Source organism: Kogia breviceps, chromosome 20 (assembly GCF_026419965.1).
Source record: "Kogia breviceps isolate mKogBre1 chromosome 20, mKogBre1 haplotype 1, whole genome shotgun sequence".
Taxonomy (NCBI): domain Eukaryota; kingdom Metazoa; phylum Chordata; class Mammalia; order Artiodactyla; family Physeteridae; genus Kogia; species Kogia breviceps.
The window spans coordinates 10344830-10365825 of NC_081329.1; the positions used below are offsets into that span (position 1 = coordinate 10344830).

Genomic DNA, 20996 nt, shown 5'->3' on the forward strand with positions numbered 1-20996 from the left:
TTCTCATCCTCACACACAAGTAACTCTTTAGAAGGTGCTAAAGGACATTTTAAAAAACATAAGAATTCATGTTTCTCTCCCCAAGACCATAGGCATGAAATTTTACTCTCGATAAAACTGCAACAACTCTTACATCCTTAAAATCATACCATATGTCATGATTGTAACAGTGTTGAATAAATACACATACACACACACATACGCATACACATACATACACCTTTTTTGGAAGAACAAGTAGGTTATTAATTTACTTCACGGTAAATCCCAGAATCCTTAACAGTATACTTTGTTGGTATAAAGTTAAGAATCACTGAAGTAAATATTTTAAATTCCTTTTCTACTAAAATTACAAGATCCTAATGGAAAATTTATTTAGCCTAGTAAGTTTGTTATGGTTCCATTTTACAGAAAATTGTTATATTTGAATTTTTGTTTTTATAGATCAGGATCTTCATGGTCAACCAAAGAGAAGAAGAATTAGAAAGCATAATTCAAAGAAAAAATTTAAAAATCCCAGTAACATTCCGGTGGAACAAGCAGAATTAGAGAAACAGCAGAGTATTTTGCAAGAAAAATTGCAGCCACGGCACACAGATGGCCCCACAATAAGCAAAAATAAAAAAAGGAAACTGAAAAAGAAACAACAAATTAAAAGGAAGAAAGCAGCTGGCTTACTAACAGGAGTCTCTGGCGTCAACTTCATGTACCAGCCTGAGGAGACCAGCAGTGAGCAGGGCGACGTGAGAGTGAGTGATGGAGAGGACGTCGCAGACGGGGAGGGAGGGGCCCCGGTTGCCGAGGACGAAGGAGCCACCGACACCGGGGAGGAAGACCTTAAAAGTACCAATGAAAAGGCAGATGGTATCCTGAACTTTTTGAAGTCAACACAAGAAATTTATTTTTATGACGGTATGTTTTTTTTCCTGTTGTTCTTTTGAATGATGGCATCTACTTATTTGGAAAAATAAGCAAATGTAAAATAGTTAGATGTTTAAAATACAAAACATTAAAATATTCAGTATGCAAAATAAGTCGTTAGTTTTGAGGCAAAAATCCAAATACTTAAATTCATCCCACCAAAGACCTGGGCTGGCCCCCTGCTCTAGGCTCACCAGGGAAACAGCCGGCCCGTTAGAGGTGTGGGTCCTAACGAAACTGGTCTCGTCATCCTCATTTCTCTAAAATCCAATTTCAGAGTATGTTGCTATTCTCGGCTGTGTGTCTGAAGACAAGATAAATCCAGGTTGTAGGTTTTGATGAACTCTTGCTCCTTTTCACCAGCTAGTGGAGGAGTGAAGGAAGCACACGCTCTCTCTTTGGGACACACGTGGATTTGCTCCCCAATATGTGGCTTAGTGATTTGAGATTTTTCAGTAAGCATATTTGACCACTGTTTGCACTGATATAGGCGCTGAAGTCTATCCTGGGATTTATTCTGACGGGGGATAATCCCTCACCTTTGTGTGGAGCCTAACAGACAGCAGCCCTGAGGGTCGGGAAGAAGCAGGTGCCGGCTGGGTGCCAAGAGCAGAGGTGCTAGGATAACTGCGCCCATTCTCATCTGTCCCTGGGAGATTCAGGGGATGTGGTGGGCTTAGGGCATCGAACCTCCAGCATGACCAGGCTGGAGAAATACTGCCTATGTGATAACTGGAGGGGTAAGGAATGGACTTAAACAGTGATGCAAAAACACCATGATTAACGGGTCCATTTTAGCCAGGATTGACCCTTTTCCTCTTTCGCTTGTTTATCCACACTTTGTGTTAAGTTGAAAACATCCTCAACGAATATCCACATGAGACAGATAGGAGGACGTGGCAGGCACGCGGCAGAACGGAAGTAGGCTTCAGAGAGGTCTCAGCAGAGTATCCGTTCTCTGCGGGAGGGAGTAGCCGGGGCCTACAACCCTCCTGCCAGGGAAGACTGACGTTTAAAGTGTGCTTGGGGCTTCCCTGGTGGCGCAGTGGTCAAGAATCCGCCTGCCGATGCAGGGGACACGGGTTCGTGCCCCGGTCCGGGAAGATCCCACATGCCACGGAGCGGCTGGGCCCGTGAGCCGTGGCCGCTGAGCCTGCGTGTCCGGAGCCTGTGCTCCGCAACGGGAGAGGCCACAACAGTGAGGCCCACGTACCACAAAAAAAAATAAAAAATAAAAAAATAAAGTGTGCTTGGAGTGCTAAGAGCTGCTGAGGAAAAGCCCTTGTGACAAATCCCAGAGGAGGGGAACCACAGGCCGGGTGGGCCAGAATGCTGCTGCCCTCCTTCCCTCAAGGGGTCTGCCAGTTTGGACAGGGGCTTGAGCGAGGGTCCAGGGGAAGGGGCAGTGCAGCCCTGGAGAGCAGGCAAACCATCAGAGCCCCGGTGGTCTCACAGGTCTGGGGTGGGGAGGGAGTGGAGGGCCCACGGTCGGCCAGCTCTGTAAGAAAGGAGGGTCAGAGACCAGAGCAAAGCTCTGCTGGTCCCCCATCAAAACCTTGGCCAAGCCCTGAACTGTGGGATGGGAGGAGGGCAACCAGGCAGACGCCTTCCACGTGGCAGAGCGGCCCCGGTGGCGTCCTGAGGGACCGAGCAGGCAGGGCTGACCTGACTCTCCAGCGCAGCACGCAGGCCACGCGCTCACGTGCAGGGGGACAGCTGCCGGCCAGACGTGCAGACACCCTGGGGTCAGTTCAGTCGCCTGCCCCTTCTCCGTCTGCCGAGCAGAGAGGCAAGGGGGGACCCTCTCTGGAGGAAAATGTCGTTAGCCGAGGCCCTGCGATTTTTCACGTTCATTCGAAGGAGTGTGTCAGGCGCAGCAAGAGACCGGACCATGCGAGTGAAGCCACGAGGAAAGAGCAGGAGAAAGAGGCCACGGGGTGGAGACCCAGATGTTACCGGACGAGGACTTAAAATAGCTCTGATCTAGACGTCCAAGAAGTAGGGAGAAGATGGAGAAAAAAGGGGGAAAGCGGAGACTTTCACCCGATAATTTGAATCTGTTAGGATAATCAAGCGGAAATTCTAGACCTGAGAAACATAATAACTGAAATTAAGAACTCAAAGACGAGTTCAGACAGCAGATTAGATTCAGCATAAAAGAGAATTAGTAAACTGCAAGGCAGGCTGAAGGAAGCATCCAGAGTGAAGGAGGGAGAGGAAAGGATGGAAAACACAGGAGGAGCATAACAGCCGCAGGGGTCCAAAGGAGCCTCGCCCATGGGACTGGGGCACGAGGGACGTGTAAGAGGTGGCAGCTGGCAGTTCTTCAAAGTTGGCAAAGACCATGAAGTCAACAGATTCCAGACGTCCTGTGAACACCGACCAGGATTAGTGCAGAAATGGCCTCAGCATGATGTAGGCCTGCCGCCGGCCAGCAGCGCGGACAGCGCTGTGCTCGTGGGGCAGCCTCCTTGGCTTCCTTGAAGCACCCCAGCTGCCCAGCAGCTCCACGCTCTGTCTGTAGACGCCTGACACCATCGGAGGGCTTCCAGTGCATGGAACCCTCAGAGCTGCTTTAGGAGATTGATGTCCGTAACAGACACCACCTTTCCACTGTGGTTCAACAGTTGTATTTTGTCGTTTGCTTTTCAAAGTTCTCTTCTGATTGTCTCTCAAACACATCATTCTAAATGGAAGTATACGTTTGAGGCTTTCTTTAGGAGGTGAGAGCTTATCTTCAGTTCGTAAGAGTAAAAATGCATTTCTAAGTGACCCTGTCTTTGTTTAGGTGTCTCCAAGGATTCAGACTCGGCTGTCTTCATGGAGACCAGTGGAGAGCTATTTAAATATCTTGAAACTCACAGCATGCCCTCCTCAGATGTGTTCATTCTGGATCACATGAAAACGCTGTTACTTTCGCAAGATACTGAAAGATTGAAGAGTGCCCTGGAAGTGTTCCCGGAACATTGCAGGATGCCACCCGGTATGTACTGTGCACTTTACTCGTTGTGCTGCTTCAGACGCTTGTCTAGGGTTTGCCTCTGAAAGACTTACTCTCTAAGCAAGACAGTCCTGAATCAGAAAGTATAAGAATGCACATATGGCTTGAGGAATAGATTCCCACAGAGGAAGATGCTTCTTGCATCTGTCTTGCTACAAAAATATCTCACATGATATATGCGGGCATGCGCGTGCAATCTAATTCTCCAGACTTGTGAGCGCCACTCTTAGGACCAAATCCTTATTAGTTTAAATGGAAGTGAAAGAGTTCATTTCTTTTTCCCTTTTCCTTTTCCTCTGCTAGATTCGGAGAAGGTACATTTTTTTCTGTCCTCCAAATGTCTTGGTCTGCCTTCCTGGACCCTACAGTAAAAAGGGAGTTGAGCTACAAGATGATTTCTCTTTTGTTCCCTCCTCAACCTTTGTTGGGTGCCCATTTCATGCAAACTGTAGAGTGCTGGGCCGGCTGTGCTTGTGTCTTCACAGTGCCATGGGTGGGGCTTCACACTGGCAGCTTGAGGTCCCACCGGGCCGCGGTGGGAATGCTCCAGCCGCAGAAACCTGTAAACACTGAGTGTCAGAGGATCAGGACTTCTTGGAGAGCACTTCACCTGCACAGCATGGAGCCAGAACTCCATGCCAGACCCAGGACAGGCACTGGACAAACTTTTCGTTGAGAGAATGAAAGTGGTTCTGCAGATCACCTTGGAGCAGTAATCTCCAAATGAGTGCAGTGCGTGGTTTTTCTCCTTGGAAACCTCATAGTATAGCTGAAGAGTCAAGACTGACAAGTTTTAAAAGCCACATGAAATAATAGTAAAGCCAGCAGTAAAGCAATATGGCACCAGTATAATTAGCAAGCGGCTGGCGGGGGTTGACGAGACCAGGAGGACCTGCCTCCCCCATACGTCCAGTAGTGATCTGTGAGGGGGCCTCGTCTGCCCTGCCTGTGCGGCCCTGGTCCCACCGTGGGTCTTCAGGGGAGAGCGCCCTGCCCTTCGGGGCTTACGTTCTAGTGGGGGGCGGAGGCAGCCAGACGGAGAAGTCAGTGAGGTGCGCTTCGTACAGCTGAGCCCACGGAGAAGACATGGGGGGGCGGGGTCTTGTGGGGGCGGGGGGGAGCAAGGGGGCAGAAGCGGGTGGGAGAGGAGCCGGGGACCGGGTCACGTCGGGCCCTGGAGGTTGTGCTGAGTTCGTTGGCCTTTATCCTGGGCGACGTGGGGCCGCTGGAAGGCCAGCCTGTTGGGTCTGACCGCACTTAGCAAGATCTGTTCGGACTAGAGAAGGGCTCGGGGACAGCGGGGGCTTTGGTCATACTCCCAGCGGAGATGGCTGTCCCGGGCACGGTCAGATTTGGGTCGGCTGCGAAGGTGGACTCAGTAGGGTCTGCCGACAGACTGGACGCGGGCGTCTGTGGCCCGAAGCCCTGCACGCAGCCTGCAGCGCGCGGCAGGAGGCGGGAGACGCAGCCGCAGGGGCAGCTGGGGCGCTGAGCGGGGCCGGCCGGAGGGTCCTGTCGGACGCCCAGGTGTGGGGACTCAGGCCGGGGAGAGCCGCTGCCAGTCACCCTCACAGAGCAGCCCGGGGCCCGGGGGGACGGAGGCGCTGTCAGAGCGGGGCCAGAGAGTGTGGGGCTCGGGGACCAGAGATGGGGTGAAGGTGGTGCCTTCGGGGGCGTTGCCGCGAGGAGTAGAACCAGAGGAGGTATGGGAGGAGCGAGAGCCGGTGGGAGCAGCTCCGGGCAGGGAGACCCTCAGGCAGGGGAGCGGGTGCTGGCAGAGCCCCCGCTCCTGCCGTGGGCGCCGCCGGGCCCCTCGGGACCCCCAGCCCCGTGATCCAGCGTTGGCGCCTTTCCTTACTGCTGGTTGTGGGGCCTGCTGTGTTCAGTATTTAAAAATGTACACCTCCGTAAGAAATGTAGAAAGATTCACGTTTCCATACTTTACATTTTCAGATTGCAAAAAGCCAATTTTATTAAGTTAAACTAATAGGAAGTTTTTATGAGAGATGAAAATAAATCATGTACAATTCAGTGGAGTTCCTCACACTTCCTCACGCGTGGCTCTGAGATGCATCAGGAGAGTTTGGAACAGGGATTGGGGACTGAGTGGAAACGCTGCTCTTGCTTGTTACATTGAAACCATTGGACAGGTTTTGCCTACAAGCACCTTAAGTAGTTGGTGGAACTAAAATTTATGCATGAAGCACTTTTCTGTGCAAACAGATTCCTTTTTAGTGCAGGTAGGATGTGCAGTCAAAGTTTTTTCTATGTTGAGCTACTTTGTAAAATGAAATCTTACAAATGGTGAAGCTTTGTTTTCAAACATTGGTTCTGTCTCATTCAGATTTAGCATTCTGAAATTGTTTTCTTTTTCATAAAACTAGCTTAGGAAGTTTAATTAGTAGCTGTAGCTCTCCGGTCTGTAGAGTAAGCCTGGAAAGAATAACATTTTAACAGCAGACACAGGGGGCTTTCTCTCTCTGCTGCCTCAACGATTGTTTTTCCTAGTTCGCCCGCGTTTCATTGACTGGGGCCGGTGCACGTGTTTCTACAGTGGGTCTCACATAGTGGCGTCCCGTCATCTGCACGTACATGCACGTCACCATCTGTGGGGTTTTTATCACGCTCCGCGCACCATGAAGATGCTGCAGGCATCCCCGCCCTGGACCCTCCTGAGTCCTCTGTGCACACAGTAGCCACCACCATCCTCGGGAGCCCGAGGCTGGGGGGCCGGGCAGCTGGCCCGGGCAGCTGGCCCGGGCAGGACGGGGGATGAGTTTGGAGGCACCTCGGCCACACGTCTGCATGGAGTGTGAGATGGGACCCCTCCCCACAGTCCCAGCCTCTGCTCGAAAGTGCGTCTCGGGGCCTCAGCAGCAGTCGGCTGCCCCCTCGGGCACCAGGATCCGAGCCAGACAGGGCGTGTGTGCTCTCAGGGTTGGAGCCTCCGGACCTGCGTCCCCCTCAGTGAGCTTCTTTACGAGGAGTGACGCCCAAAATGAGGGGCTGTGACCTCAGCTCAGGCCCTTTGCTGGGCTGTTCCTGGGACAGTTTCCTGAAACCTGAGTGCTGTCCCTTCCAGCTCATCTCGCTTAGAATCCTGCTTCTAACTTCCTGCTACTTTCTCCCTTTGAAGTAAACTCCTATTTCTGTTTCATTTCAGTTCGTATGTGGTTTTCTTTGAGCTCAGATGTTTAAGCATGTAATATTGCGTGTGGTGTTAATGGAGTTCAGCTCTAACAGAACTTTTGTTTCCAAGTGAGATACAACTATTCCAGACTCACCCATACTTTTATGGGATTCGCAAGCGTGCTGACAATCAACATCATTTCAACACCCGAGTAGCGTTTTATTAGATTATTTCAGGATTTACTCTAGGCCTAAGGACTAATATCTACAAAATAATAATTTGTAATTTTTCTTTTTGTTTGAATTTTTTGTTTTATTTTATTTTTTGTTCTGTTTTCTTTTTGCTTTCCAGACTATGCCCGAGTAATCTCAGCTTTCTTTAATTACTGGATCACACATATCCTTCCTGAGAAAAACAGTGAATAAAATCAGTACATCTATTTACGAAGAGCTAATATTTGACAAGAAAATAGGAAAGACAGATATGAAATGGGCTGAGACTTAATTCCTATACACAGAGAAGATGAAATTCTCTAAGTTTTCTTTGTAACCCAAACCCCGGGAACTTTGAGGACATTTCTGTTCATCTGTTTGTACATAATAGGTAGATGTAATCTGAGACTTTAAGTGAGAAATTGGGATACAATTGAAAATTTCTTTGAAATTGTGTCTTAAATTTAAAAATGGACATTCTGTTAAATTGAATAAACTGTATAGTTTGAAGCTGTATATATATTTTTATAAAGTTCTAAATCACTTTGTGTCTGAAAGTTTGTTTTAAGAATGTCGTACGAGAGGCGAGAGACGGATCCCTCCTCCTGGCTTGTGACTCTGTCCCCTTGGATGACTCCATGACTTTGGCTTCTCAATAAAAAAAAAAAAAAAAGAATGTCGTATGGATATTAAAACGTTCATGTTTAAGTAGTTTGATTCTAGTTGAATTTATTGATTGTTTTCTTCCTTTTTTCCTCTTCTCTACTTTGAGAAGAATATCAAGAACAGGTTTTTCCTGTTTGATCTTCCTTTTGTCGCAGAAGCCGTCACCAGTTTTCAGTGAGACTGAGTTTTAAGAACAGCAGTCAGTCGATGCAGCGTCTTAGGATTGGCACTGTCCCTATACGTGAAAATATACTTTTTTATTGTGGTAAAATATACATAACACAAAGTATGCCATTTTAGCCATTTTGAAGTGTACAGTTAAGTGACATTAAGTACATTCACAGTGTTGTGAGGTCATCACCACTGTCCTTCCTTTTTTAGGCTGAACAGTGTTCCACCTCCTGTGCATGGACACTGGGGCCGTTTCACCCATTTCCTGTTAGGAATAATGCTGCCGTGAACATCATGTACAAAGTTCTGCATGCACATTTGTTTTCCTTTATCTTGGGAGTGGAATAGCTGGGTCAGATGGTGACTCTACGTTAGCCTTTTGAGGAGCTGCCAGGACGTGGTCCACAGCAGCTGCACCATCTTCATCCCCACCAGCCAAGCATGAGTGCCGAGTTCTCCGCGTCCGCACCAACACTTGTTATTTTCCATTTTCCCGGTGACAGCCGTCGTCATGGTTGTGCAGAGGCATCGTGTGGTGATTTCAGTTTACGTTCTGTGTACTCATTGGCTCTTCTCCTCCTTGGAGAAATTCCTGTGGAAGTTATTGCCCATTTGTGAATTAGATTATTAGCTGTTTGTCATTGACTTATGAGTTCTTTATGCTGGGTATTAACCCCTTATCAGATCTATGATTTGAAAATATTTTCTCTCATTCTGTAGCTTGTCTTTTCACTCTCTTGTTAGTATAGATAGATAGATAGATTCTTTTTCATATTCATTATGATTTATTACAGGATATTGAATATAGCTGCCTGTGATATACAGTAGGACCTTGTTGTTTTTCCATCCTATATATACTAGTTTGCATCTACTGATCCCAAACTCCCAGTCCATCCCCCTCCCCACTAGCAACCACAAGTCTGTTCTCTGTCTGTGAGTCTGTTTCTGTTTTGCAAATAAGTACGTTTGTGTGATATTTTAGATTCCATATATATGATATCATATGGTATTTGTCTTTCTCTCTTTGACTTGTTTCACTTAGTATGATAATCTCGAGGTCCATCCATGTTGCTGCAAATGGCATTATTTCATTCTTTTTTATGGCTGAGTAGTACTCCATTTCATATATTCATATATATAAAACAAATCTTCTTTATCCGTTCATCTGTCAGTGGACATTTAGGTTGCTTCCATGTTTGGGCTATTATAAATAGTGCTGCTATGAACATTAGGGTGCATGTATCTTTTGGAATCAGAGTTTTGTCTGGATATATGCCCAGGAATCAGATTGCTGGATCATATGGCAAATATATTTTTAGTTTTTTGAGGAACCTCCTTACTGTTTTCCATAGTAGCTGCACCAGCTCACATTCCCACCAACAGTGTAGGAGGGTTCCCTTTCTTCCACACCCTCTCCAACATTTATTATTTGTAGCCTTTTTAATCAGATTAGGGCCATTCTGAGTGGTGTGAGGTGTTACCTCATTGTAGTTTTTTTATTTTATTTTACTTATTTATTTTTGGCTGTGTTGGGTCTTTGTTGCTGTGTGGGGGCTTTCTCTAGTTGCAGTGAGCAGGGGCTGCTCTTCATTGCAGTGCACATGCTTATCATTGTGGTGGCTTCTCTTGTTGCAGAGCACAGGCTCTAGGCGCCCGGGTTTCAGGAATTGTAGCACGTAGGCTCAGTAGTTGAGGCTGGCGGGCTCTAGAGCACAGGCTCAAGTTGTGGCACACAGGCTTAGTTGCTCCATGGCATATGGGATCTTCCTGGACCAGGGCTCGAACCCATGTCGCCTGCATTGGCAAGCGGATTCTTAACTGCTGCACCACCAGGGAAGCCCCTCATTGTAGTTTTGATTTGCATTGCTCTAATAATTAGCAATGTTGAGCATCTTTTCCTGTGCCTGTTGGCCATTTGTATGTCTTCTTTGGAGAATGTCAATTTAGGTCTTCTGCCCATTTATTGATTGGGTGGGTTTTTTTTGACATTGATTTGTATAAGCTGTTTGTATATGTTGGAAATTAAGCCATTGTCGTTCACATTGTTTTCGAATATCTTCTCCCAGTCCATAGGCTGTCTTTTCGTTTTGTTGATGGTATCCTTTGCAGTGCAAAAGCTTATAAGTTTGATTAGGTCCCATTTGTTTATTTTTGTTTTTATTTCTATTGCCTTTGGAGACTGATTGGTACAACTTCTGTCAAATAATGTTTTGCCTATGGAGTTTTATGGTGTCATGTCTTATATTTAAGTCTTAAAGCCATTTTGAGTGGACCTGTCCTGATCCCCATCCTGGTTGGTGGCCCATCCTAGCTGATGGCCCATCCTGGTGTCCAGGCCTGGCTGGCAGCTCCACTTATCAACCTTTATTAAGCTCAGGGAGCTGTATGGTGTATGGTATATGGGTGTGTTCTAACTTTATTGATATATATATGAGGCTGTCCAGCTTTCCCAGCACCACTTGCTGAAGAGACTGTCTGTTCTCCCTTGTATATTCTTGCCTCCTTTGCCGAAGATAAATTGACTGGAGGTGTGTGGGTTTATTTCTGGGCTCTCTATTCTGTTCCATTGATCCATATGTCTGTTTTTGTGCCAGTACCTTGCTGTTTTGATTACTGTAGCTTTGTAGTATTGTCTGAAGTCTGGGAGGGTTATGCCTCCTGCTTTGTTCTTTTTCCTCAGGATTGCTTTGGCAATTCTGGGTCTTTTATGGTTCCATATAAATTTTAGGATTATCTGTTCTAGTTCTGTGAAAAACGTCATGGGTAATTTGATAAGTATTGCATTAAATCTGTAGATTGCTTTGGCTAATATGGCCATTTTAACAATATTAATTCTTCCAATCTAAGAACATGGGATATCTTTCCATTTCTTTGAATCATCTTCAGTTTCCTTTATTAATGTTTTATAGTTCTTACTATATAAGTCTTTCACCTCCTTGGTCAGGTTTATTCCTAAGTATTTTGGGGGGGGATGCAATTTTAAAAGGGATTTTTTTAAAATTTCTATTTCATTGCCTTTCTATTTAATTGTTATTATAAAGAAATGCAACCAATTTCTGTATGTTAATCTTGCATCCTGCTATTTTGCTTAATTCGTTTCTCAGTTCTAGTAGTTTCTGTGTGGAGTCTTTAGGGTTTTCTATATGTAGTGTCCCGTCATCGGCATATAATGACAATTTTACCTCTTCCCTTCCAATTTGTATACTTTTTGTTTTTCTTGTCTGATTGCTGTGGTGAGGACTTCCAATACCATGTTGAACAGAAGTGGTGAGAGTGGGCATCCTTATCTTGTTCCAGATTTTAGTGGGAGGGCTTTCAGCTTTTCACCGTTGAGTGTTATGTTGGCTGTGCGATTGTCATAAATAGCTTTTATTACATTGAGATATGTTCACATAAATGGAATTGTTTTTATTTCCTTTTCAGATTGTTCATTGCTAGTGTATAGAAATGCGGCTGATTTTTTGTATTTACTTTGTATCCTGCTAGTTTTATGAATTCATATATTAGCTCTAACAGTTGTGTGTATGTGTGTGCGTATAATCTTTAGAGTTTTCTACATATAAGATATCATCTGTGAAGAAGATCATTTTATTTCTTTCCTTCCACTGTGGATGCCCCATTCTCCAGAGCGCCTCTTCCCCATCACCATCTGTGTCCTTAAGAGGTGTCTGTCCCACTAAGTAGAACCTTCTGGAAGCAGATGAAACAGCAAGGATGCCCTACTGGTTCTGGAGATCTGTCAACTTGAGACTAGTTGCTGTGAAACTCCCTGAGCTTAATAAGGTTGGTAAGTGAAGCTGCCAGCCAGGCCTGGACACCAGGATGGGCCACCAACCAGGATGGGCATCAGGACAGGTCCACCAACCAGGACAGGTCCACGGACCAGAACAGGGCCCCCCAGCCAGGATGGGCCACCAACTAGGATGGGTCATCAACCACGATGAGCCCACAACTGGGACAAGCCACCAACCAGGATGGGTCACGAATCAGGATGGGTCACCAGCTGGAATGGGCCACCAACTGGGATGGGTCATCAACCACGGTGGGCCCACAACTGGGACAAGCCACCAACCAGGATGGGTCACCAACCAGGATGGGCCACCAACTGGGATGGGTCATCAACCACGGTGGGCCCACAACTGGGACAAGCCACCAACCAGGATGGGTCACCAACCAGGATGGGCCACCAACTGGGATGGGCCCACCGTACCCCAGGGGCTGCCTCCTTGAGAGTGGATGATGGTCCACTGTCTCCATGGAGCTGGAAACAAGACACGGCCACAGCCTGAAGTAGGACTGTGGGCAGCTTCCGGTCCATGCCTAAGATGGCCTTCATCTCATTTCCCTCTCAGTGGAAATATGATCTGCTGCCACAACTGCTTTTCCCTCCTCCCCTGAGATGTAACATCGGTGAGGTCAGAGGCCCAGGAGTTGTGTCCCTTTCACCGCAGGGCTGAGGGGTCACTCTAGGCAGGTAACATCAACCTGCTGCTTCCTTTCCAGAACCTCTGACTGCCTCGGGTGGGACACCTGACTTTCTGATTTGCCAGGATGTAATCCTTCTATTAAGGTGCCTCTTAATTAATGACACGTGTTTGCCAGTATGAAAATAAATTAAATATTGACAGATTCATAATTTCCCATTAATTCTCAATATCCAATTTGTGTCTTTAAGTTATGCACAATTTACATCTTTTCCATGCCCAGCAAATGAATACAGTATTGTTGGATTCTGGGGAAGACTTCTGATTTGCAGACAAGACTTAACCCTTTACTTGATTCTTTCTGGTCTCAGCACAGAATCCCTGTAAACTCTCCTCCTGTCAGCTCATTGGGTTTTACTTTGTCCGTTTCTCTGACCACACCCTAAAAGTACTGAAGAACAGGGGTGTAATTGAGCAGGTGGGATGGTCAGGGTTAATCAGTTTTGCGTGTCATTCTAATTTCAAAAAGAAAAATGCCTCTTCTAGAAAAAAACTAAATCCTGTTTCTGTGTCAGCATAAATATGATAATCTTTCTCCCAGTGTGACTGAAGTTAGACGATAGTTAGATCAACTTATATTTTACAATAGTGCAAAATATCATTCAGTCTGAGTCATTTGTTTTCTGTAAAGCATACCAATTAAGGCAGAAAGGAAGCTCTCAAGAATGTGAGGAACGCTCATCACAGTGAGATGGGGGGCGGGTGAAGCCCAGTGCTTTCCTGCATCCTGAGATCTCAGCAATTAAGAGAGGTGGCAGCAGTGTCTCCCTGCTGTTCCCCAGGCCCTGATGCTCAGTGTTTTCAGAAAAAACTGTCCTAGGTTCGCTCACACTCACTTGGCCGGTTCTGGATTTTCCTCTCCATGCAGCACTCGCTGTGCCCAGTTTCTCTAGGGAGCATGTGTTCTCATTCAGAGATCTGGTGAAACATTGGGTCCCCTCCAAAATAAGCATGCACAGAGCTGCCCCACCACACACACAGACACTGCACAACTAAAGGGGCTGCAGACTCCCTGAAACCCATGCAGCGGTGGATTGATTGCCTACTGCTGCATGACAGATTACCACGAATTTAGTGGCTAAAACAATGCCCTTTATTGCCCCCCAGTGACCATGAGTCAGGCCCAGGCTTGGCCTGCTGTGTCCTGGGTTTGGGGCCTCATGGGCTGTGGGCAGAATTCTATTCCTGTGGTTGTGGGACTGAGGTCCTAGTTTTCTTGCGGGCTGCCAGCTGGGGCTACTTTCATCTCCCTGAGGCCCCCTCAAGTCCCAATTCCCCCCACCCTCTTCCCACCTGGCAGTGACTCCTCTGAGGCCAACAGGAGACCTGGGAAGGACCAGGTTCTGAAGGGCTTCCCCTGGTGGAGTCAGGCTGCCAGGTTGGTCTCCCTTTTGCTTCATTTAAACCAACTGATTACAGGCCTTCAAGTCCTTTGTCCTTGCATGTGGCACTTGGCACTGACCCTTCTGGTATCTCCCTGGCCCATAGCACCTGGCACAGATCTTGCACTGGTCACTCAACAGACATTTCTTGAGGCAGCCACTCAAGTTTTCCTTCCAGATGACCTGCCGTCAGAATGTGGTTAGCTGCTGCCAGCCCTTCAGACCCACATACTGCATAGACCAGATGTCCTCATTTACCAAGGTAGACCAGATGTCTTCATTTACCAGGGTAGACCAGATGGCCTTGGTTACCATCACTGTATAGGCCCCATAGATGTTCAAATGGGGTCATGCAACCCCTTTCATTTTGCAAAAGAGAAGCTAGTGACCAGTGAACTTAGGAGGCTTGCTCAAAGTCAAATAGCACTCATAAAGGTAGAAAGTAAGATGAGGAAGGTGTAGGTGAGAATGTATAGGTGATATGTTTTCAGAATTCAGGTGGAGAGATATTACCTTCATGGAGGAATCAAGGGAGAAAAATGGCTTCATAAAAGGTGATACCTGAGCTCCTCCCTAAAAGGTAGATAGGATTGAGGATGTTTGGAAATATAGGAGGAAGGCAGGGGAGCTGGGAGGTGACAGAGCAGGTGGAAGAGGGGGGTGCCTCCCCTGTCTTGTGACTGTTTTCTGTCTGCACCAACACAGGGATATTTCAATCAGCAGCTCTGCTGTTGACTCATAAAAGTGTCACACTTCTGCTGGAAATTATCCCCAAGAATGTCTCCTCTTCAGATTTAATCACCACCACCCATGCTGGAAATGTGCTTGTCCTAAAATAATAAATGTTTTCTTAAGGGGTTAGAACATTCCAGCATGAATGTAGACAGTAACTGATGGCAGCTTCCAGCAATCAGCCATGCAAGGCAGTTACCACAGAACAAACATCCAGTAAACGTGTCTGCAGAAATCACAAGGGCAGCCCCATCTATTCACCTGCACAGACTCCACAGTACAGTCCATTTTCTTATCTCAGTGCTGTTCTCATTGCGAGTTTAGGTGCTCATCCAGTTCTTAATTACATTCATAATGGAGAATGAAGAAGAAAAAGGGAACTGACACTTATTCAGCACCTGCTGTGTGCCAGGCATGATAAATTCCTTACACACGGTGTCTTTCTATTCTCAAAATCCATTAAAATTGTAACAGTTATTAGCATCTCCACTCTGTGGATGAAGAAATGTTTGCTTGACCTTAAGGTCACTGTTGACCGCGAGTAATGAAACGTTAGAATTTCCATCGCTAAAGCTAACGTGTGATCATCCTTTCTCATAAACGTACATCTCAAACTCGGCCTCGGCACTTAGCCAATTGTTTCCTTTTCCCCGCATCTGAGAATAGCCAGTGTCCACGACGGACATAGAGGTCCATAGTGTCTCCCGCCTGGCAGTGATGTTATGAGGCCCAGAGCAGAGGAGGCACGTGTGATCTGATGGTGCCTGCATGCATATGATATCCTGGTCTTAGACAGTTGTGTCTTCAGTGGCTTGGGAGCATCCTGAAATGGCCTTTCCGACCCTGGCACCATCCTTGTACCTGACTGTCCCCCTAAATGTGGCCGCATTAGTTGATGCACTTATCATCTGTGATTCAGAAACATCCCAGGGCTGTGTTGGGTGCTGGGCTACATGGATTAACAGGAGCCAGTGTCCCATTTGTGCCCTGGGGCCAGCCAGCTGCTGTGCATTGTTGCCACATGGGTGAGTCATGACCAAAACCCCAGCAGATCAACAGGAGTGAGAGGGGTGGGTCTTCTGCAGGTCTGAGTGGACGCTCACAGCACAGCGCCTGAGGGAGCGTCAGAGGTTGTCCCCGGCAAGGCTGGCTTTGCTGCACTCGGCGCCAGGCTCGGGCCTGAAAGGTTAATCCCAGCCCAGTGCTCCAGAGGAGAACCGGTGGAGGCCGTGGAGCAGGTTGATTTTAAGGACTTTGTCTCGAGAACACTCCCAGCAGAAAAGGGCAAAGCCATGTGAAGCAATGTAGCCAGAACTGAAGACGAGCTGCCAAAGAGCCAAGGTGACCATGACTCCAGCCAGCAGGACGGGGGCAACTGTCCCGGAGCAGCCAAGGGTCAAGGCTGACAGGAACACCAGGGGAGTCCTGTCCTGGGCCCAGCCCCTCACGGCGCCTGCGCACAGAGCAGCCCCCCAGGCTAGCACCTCGGAGGCTCAAAGAACTCCGTTTATTGCTTTTAAGAAATGTTATTTTTATACTGTAAAAAATTAAAGCAATGCCTAAAAGTACAACTAAGGAAGTAAAATATTACTCCCTAAGTCCCACCACACAAAAACAAAGAGGGTTAATTTTGCTGAACATGACAGGCCTGGAAGGATGAAGTCACGCTGAAGGTTGAGAAGAATTTTATAATAAAAGACTCAGACGAAGATGAGTCTATTAAAACTAATAGGCCTTTCAGCTCATTTTACTTGAATTTAATAAGTAAAAGGTTATGTGTTCGAGGGAAAGAAACTGAAACCGTATTAAAAGAGTTGCTGATCTTTGTAAAAATATTTCTCCTCCCAAAGAATATTCGTTCCTGAAGGATCCTTGCAGTAGCTCTGCCTGGGGGACTGAACCCCGCAAGGGGAGCCTTGTAACCTGGGGGGACTCTCTGGACATCAGAGAAATCGGGTGGCCAGTCGGCGTTTAGGAGAGGGGGAGGAGACCAGCCACCATGCAGGACAGCCCTCGTGCAGTTTCCCCAGATGCCCCCTGACCTGCAGGTGTTCCAGAGACAGGTATGCAGGTGAGAAAGCTGTTTACAGCGATCTGAGCTCAGCACCACCTGTGTTGTCACGTATAAACACAAGGCGGTTTTCACACAACTGCAGTATTTCCTGCATGTTTCGGGAGTGCCATGGTCTGTCGTACACGTGGGGGCTGTAGCACCTCCTTTTGTGCCAAGAACTGTTCACCTTTTCTGAAAATCAATCCCCATGGCAACATCAGTTGTGTTGCTGAGTCACCATCAGGTGGGGAGGGGGAAATACCGGGAGACCACGGCCAAAGATGGGAAAAGGATTGTGCGCCAACGCTGCAGACAGACAGACTGCCCACTGCACAGTAGTGGCTGAGCCCTGTGTGGGGTGAACTGCCCCTTGCCCGCCTGCGGGATCTCTCACCCCGGCACATCCATCAGGGCTGCTTTGGGGATCCCGCATCTTATTGGTGCTGAAGAGGGGTGTCTGTGCTGCCTTTTAGGGGAAAGTCTGTTTTTAGGCAGAAAATGTGCTGGTGCAGGCGAGAGGTGTGTGGAGAGTCAGTGCCACATGGGCCGGCAAGGGTTGTATGGAGCCTGAGGACTCAGGCCAAGCCCAGAGCTGAAGCACGGAGCCCAGGTCACTTTGTCACATCTGCGTCTCCAGCACCGAGGCCACGGATGAAAGGCTGTGAGAAGCCCTCTTAAAACTCCTGGAAAAGAAAAGTCTGCACGTATGATTCCCTTTCCTGGTCAGCTGTCTCCTGAGGACTCTGAGTGTGAACCCGAGGGCTCCACGGAATAGATACCCCATTTCAGCTCTTGTTACGTGAAGGGTGATTAAATAGTCTTGATTTGGCTGAAGTGGACCTTGGCAAACTGACAATAGGAAAATGACAGTTTCCTGCCTGCTCTGCTCATTAGTAGAACTTGGCCCGCATTTAATCATTCGGAGCGAGCGGGGTGATGGCGGGTGAGGAAGAGGAAAAAGCGCAGTCTGGGTGCCGGGCCCGGGGATGGCGGGCCAGCCATCAGGATGCCTCACGGAGAAGCCGGCGTCTCCTGTGGGCCACCAGGTGCCAGACAGACGTTGATCCCCTCCATTCCGGAGGCTGAAGTCCCAGGCCACAAGCCTGGCCGGTCCCATGGGGCCTCTTACTGGCCTGGAGACACACCTTGTGTGTCTTCACGTGGCCTTTCCTCTGTGGGGAGAGGGGACCCCAGCACCCCCATCAGAGCAGGATCCAGCCTGTGACCTCATCTGACCTTAATCTCCCCCCAAAGGCCCACCTCCTGAAAAGTCACACAGGGTTTAGGGCTCTCGCAGGTGCGTCCATATGGGCGGTGGGAAAACAGAGAAGAAAGAGGCAAACGGAGCGATGAGGCTCAGGAGGTGAGGAGGGGGGCTGGGGAAGAGAGGTCCGGTCCATGGTGCCCGGTGCTCAGAGAGGCTGGAAGGGGCCCCGGGTGCCCCAGAGCAGAGGGGATGACGGAGCCTCGCCTCCGGGCTGGCCCACCACGCTCTCCGGGCCCACGAGTGACACCATGGAGCCCCCAGAGGTCAGGGCGAGCCAGTCTCATTCTTTCCTGCCAGGCGAGGCCTGCACCCCCCGGGGCTGAGAAAGCACAGCCCCTGGAGACGTGGGGAGGGCCCGCCCTCCATCTGCGATGCATGGCGATGCAGGTTGAGCCGTTGTGAAGTTTAAGCCAAGGGCAAATGCTGGTCCGCCTTAAGCGCAGGGTCTTGGGTCCACGACTGTGGGGTCAGGGCCTGGGTGGGGGTGAGGGGGGTCCGGAGCATCCAGAGTCTCCGCCACTGAATCCAGACGTGGGGCTCCCTGCAGAGTCGGGGGGACTGTGGGCAGAGACTGAAAAAGACACCCTCTCAAATCAGGGATAATTGTGCTCGGGAAGAAAGAGGAAGGACCAGCAGGCAGACCTCCCTCCGTTTCAGCCAGTCCTGAGAAGCTGTGATGTCACAGCAGTAGCAGGAAAAGACAGAGCCAGGGACATGGACAGCGCCGTGATGCGGGGGAACGCACAGCAGGGGGCACGGGGCTCACGGGTCACACCTGACATTTGGTCCTGGTTCAGACATTCTGGTGTCAGGATGGATGGAGACCCCCAGGCGGGGAGGGGCTTGGCGCTCGCAGGTCACCCAGCTGGGGGAGGGCGCAGATGCTCTGAAAAGGCTTGTTGTCCTCGTTCTCAAATGTTTGATCCTCTTTTAGCCCAACTGAGCAGCTTTTTGGTGGAGGGGCACGCTAGCGTCATCAATGCAGATGAGAAGGAAAACGATGAAAAACACAACCGTGACAAGTTTTCGGTTGGCTGGCCCGGGGAAGGGAAATACGCGGAACCAAAAGTTTGCTTGGGGACTTCCCTGGTGGTCCAGTGGTTGAGAATCCGCCGTCCAATGCAGGGAACGCGGGTTCAATCCCTGGTCTGGGAACCAAGATCCCACATGCCACGGGACAACTGAGCCCACGTGTGGCAACTACTGAGCCCGCGCACTCTAGAGCCCACACGCCACAACTGGAGAGAAGCCCGCGAGCTGCAACGAGATCCCACGTGCCACAACTAAGACCCAACACAGCTGAATAAATAAATAATGTTGTTTTTTTAATTATTAAAAAAAAAAGTTTGCTTGAATCGTTCTCACAAATCAGATTGCAAAGAAATTCACACACTTAGCCAGCCATAAACAAAAACTTTGCTGATGAGGCTGTGAGGGACAAGAGGGTCACCACGTGGCTGGTGGGAGACACAGGGCACTGCGGAAGGTGGTCTAGAAATAACCCAGAAAGGGCTCGTGCCTAGGAACCCATCCTGAGTTTACATCTGCAATGGTTAAAGACAAATGATATATATACACGTGTATGTATATATATATATATATATATATATATATATATATATATATATGCACATACATGCATTATATGTTATATACACTATTGTGTATTACATGCAGTGTATACAACGTTATATATTGTGTGAGAGATAACGCGTACTGATAGTACTTGTTGCCAGTGATAAAATTCATATCTTCACTTGAAACCTTGAATTTTGGAAACCTCATATCCATCACAATTATTGACATGATTTCATATTCCAGCTGCCACCAACCTTTAAGAAACTTCAGGGCTTCCCTGATGGCACAGTGGTTAAGAATCCATCTGCCAGTGCATGGGACATGGGTTCGAGCCCTGGTCCAGGAAGATCCCACATGCTGCAGAGCAACTAAGCCCATGCGCCACAACAACTGAGCCTGCGCTCTAGAGCCCGCGAGCCACAACTACTGAGCCCGCGTTCCACAACTATGGAAGCCCACGCACCAAGAGAAGCCACCGCAATGAGAAGCCCATGCACCGCAACGGAGAGTAGCCCCCGCTCACCACAACTAGAGAAAGCCTGCGCGCCGCAACGAAGACCCAACGCAGCCAAAAATAAATTAATTAAATAAACAAATTTAAATTTTTTTTAAAAAGAAACCTCAACTTGTTGAGGTTGGCTGTTGTATAAAAAGTATCCATAATTATCAGGAAGGAATATTAACATACTTCTTCCTCTCTTTTCCCATTCTATAGTAAATTTGCTAAAGAGTTTGTTTTGAAAAGTATAGTTATTTTTCACTCAAATGCGTTATTTGTGTTAACATATGAGGGGTTTATTATTCTTTTAAAATGAATGAATACATGTTTTTAAATTTCTGTTTAATTTCTAGTGTGGTAAATGTTTATAGTCAATATACACACAAGCACAGCTCACAGTGTCCTCAATACCTTTCCAGCATGTCAGGGGCTCCTGAGAGGCAGAGTTTAAGAACCACTGCTGCCCACCTTCTGCCCGGAATTAACCAGGCCCCTTGGAGAAACGGCCGGTTCCAGGCGTGGAGCAGGAAAAGTACAAGGTGAGTCCAGAGTATCTTGTTCCAGGAAGCAAGTAATTGCTCAAAACTGTAAAAGGACTTATCAAAATGACAGAAAAGCCAGCTTCAGGAGTCTCCCAGTGGCCAGATTTGGAAAAATGTAAGCATTAAAGAGAACAATGATGTAACCCTAAGGAAAGGATGGGGAGGGAGGTGGGGAGGAGGAGCTCTTTTCTCTCCCCCTCTGCTCTCCGCAGGGAGGTCGGGTTGGGGCTGAAAGTTCCAACCCTGTAATCACAGGAGGGTTCCTCTGGCCACCAGCCCCCATCCTGAAGCCCTGGGGCCTCACCAGCAGTCACCTCATTACTTATAAAAAGTCACTCATCACTCTGGAGAACCCGAG

At 48.1% G+C, this 20996-nt stretch overlaps 1 protein-coding gene across 3 annotated transcripts in view; it reads left to right on the forward strand.

The window, feature by feature from the left end:
• Positions 1-20635, forward strand: part of ERICH1 (glutamate rich 1) — a 56372-nt gene extending 35737 nt beyond the window's left edge. For 2 of the 3 annotated variants that reach the window (XM_059049568.2, XM_059049565.2), the window contains 3 exons: positions 445-912; positions 3710-3904; positions 7404-7940. In XM_059049568.2, coding sequence (XP_058905551.1) covers positions 445-912; positions 3710-3904; positions 7404-7477 — 737 coding nt within the window. In that variant the 3' untranslated portion in view covers positions 7478-7940. Of the gene's footprint in view, positions 1-444; positions 913-3709; positions 3905-7403; positions 7941-20515 lie in introns of those variants that run through there. The other variant, XM_059049567.2, reaches the window with a different exon arrangement.
• Positions 20636-20996: the final 361 nt, after the last annotated feature.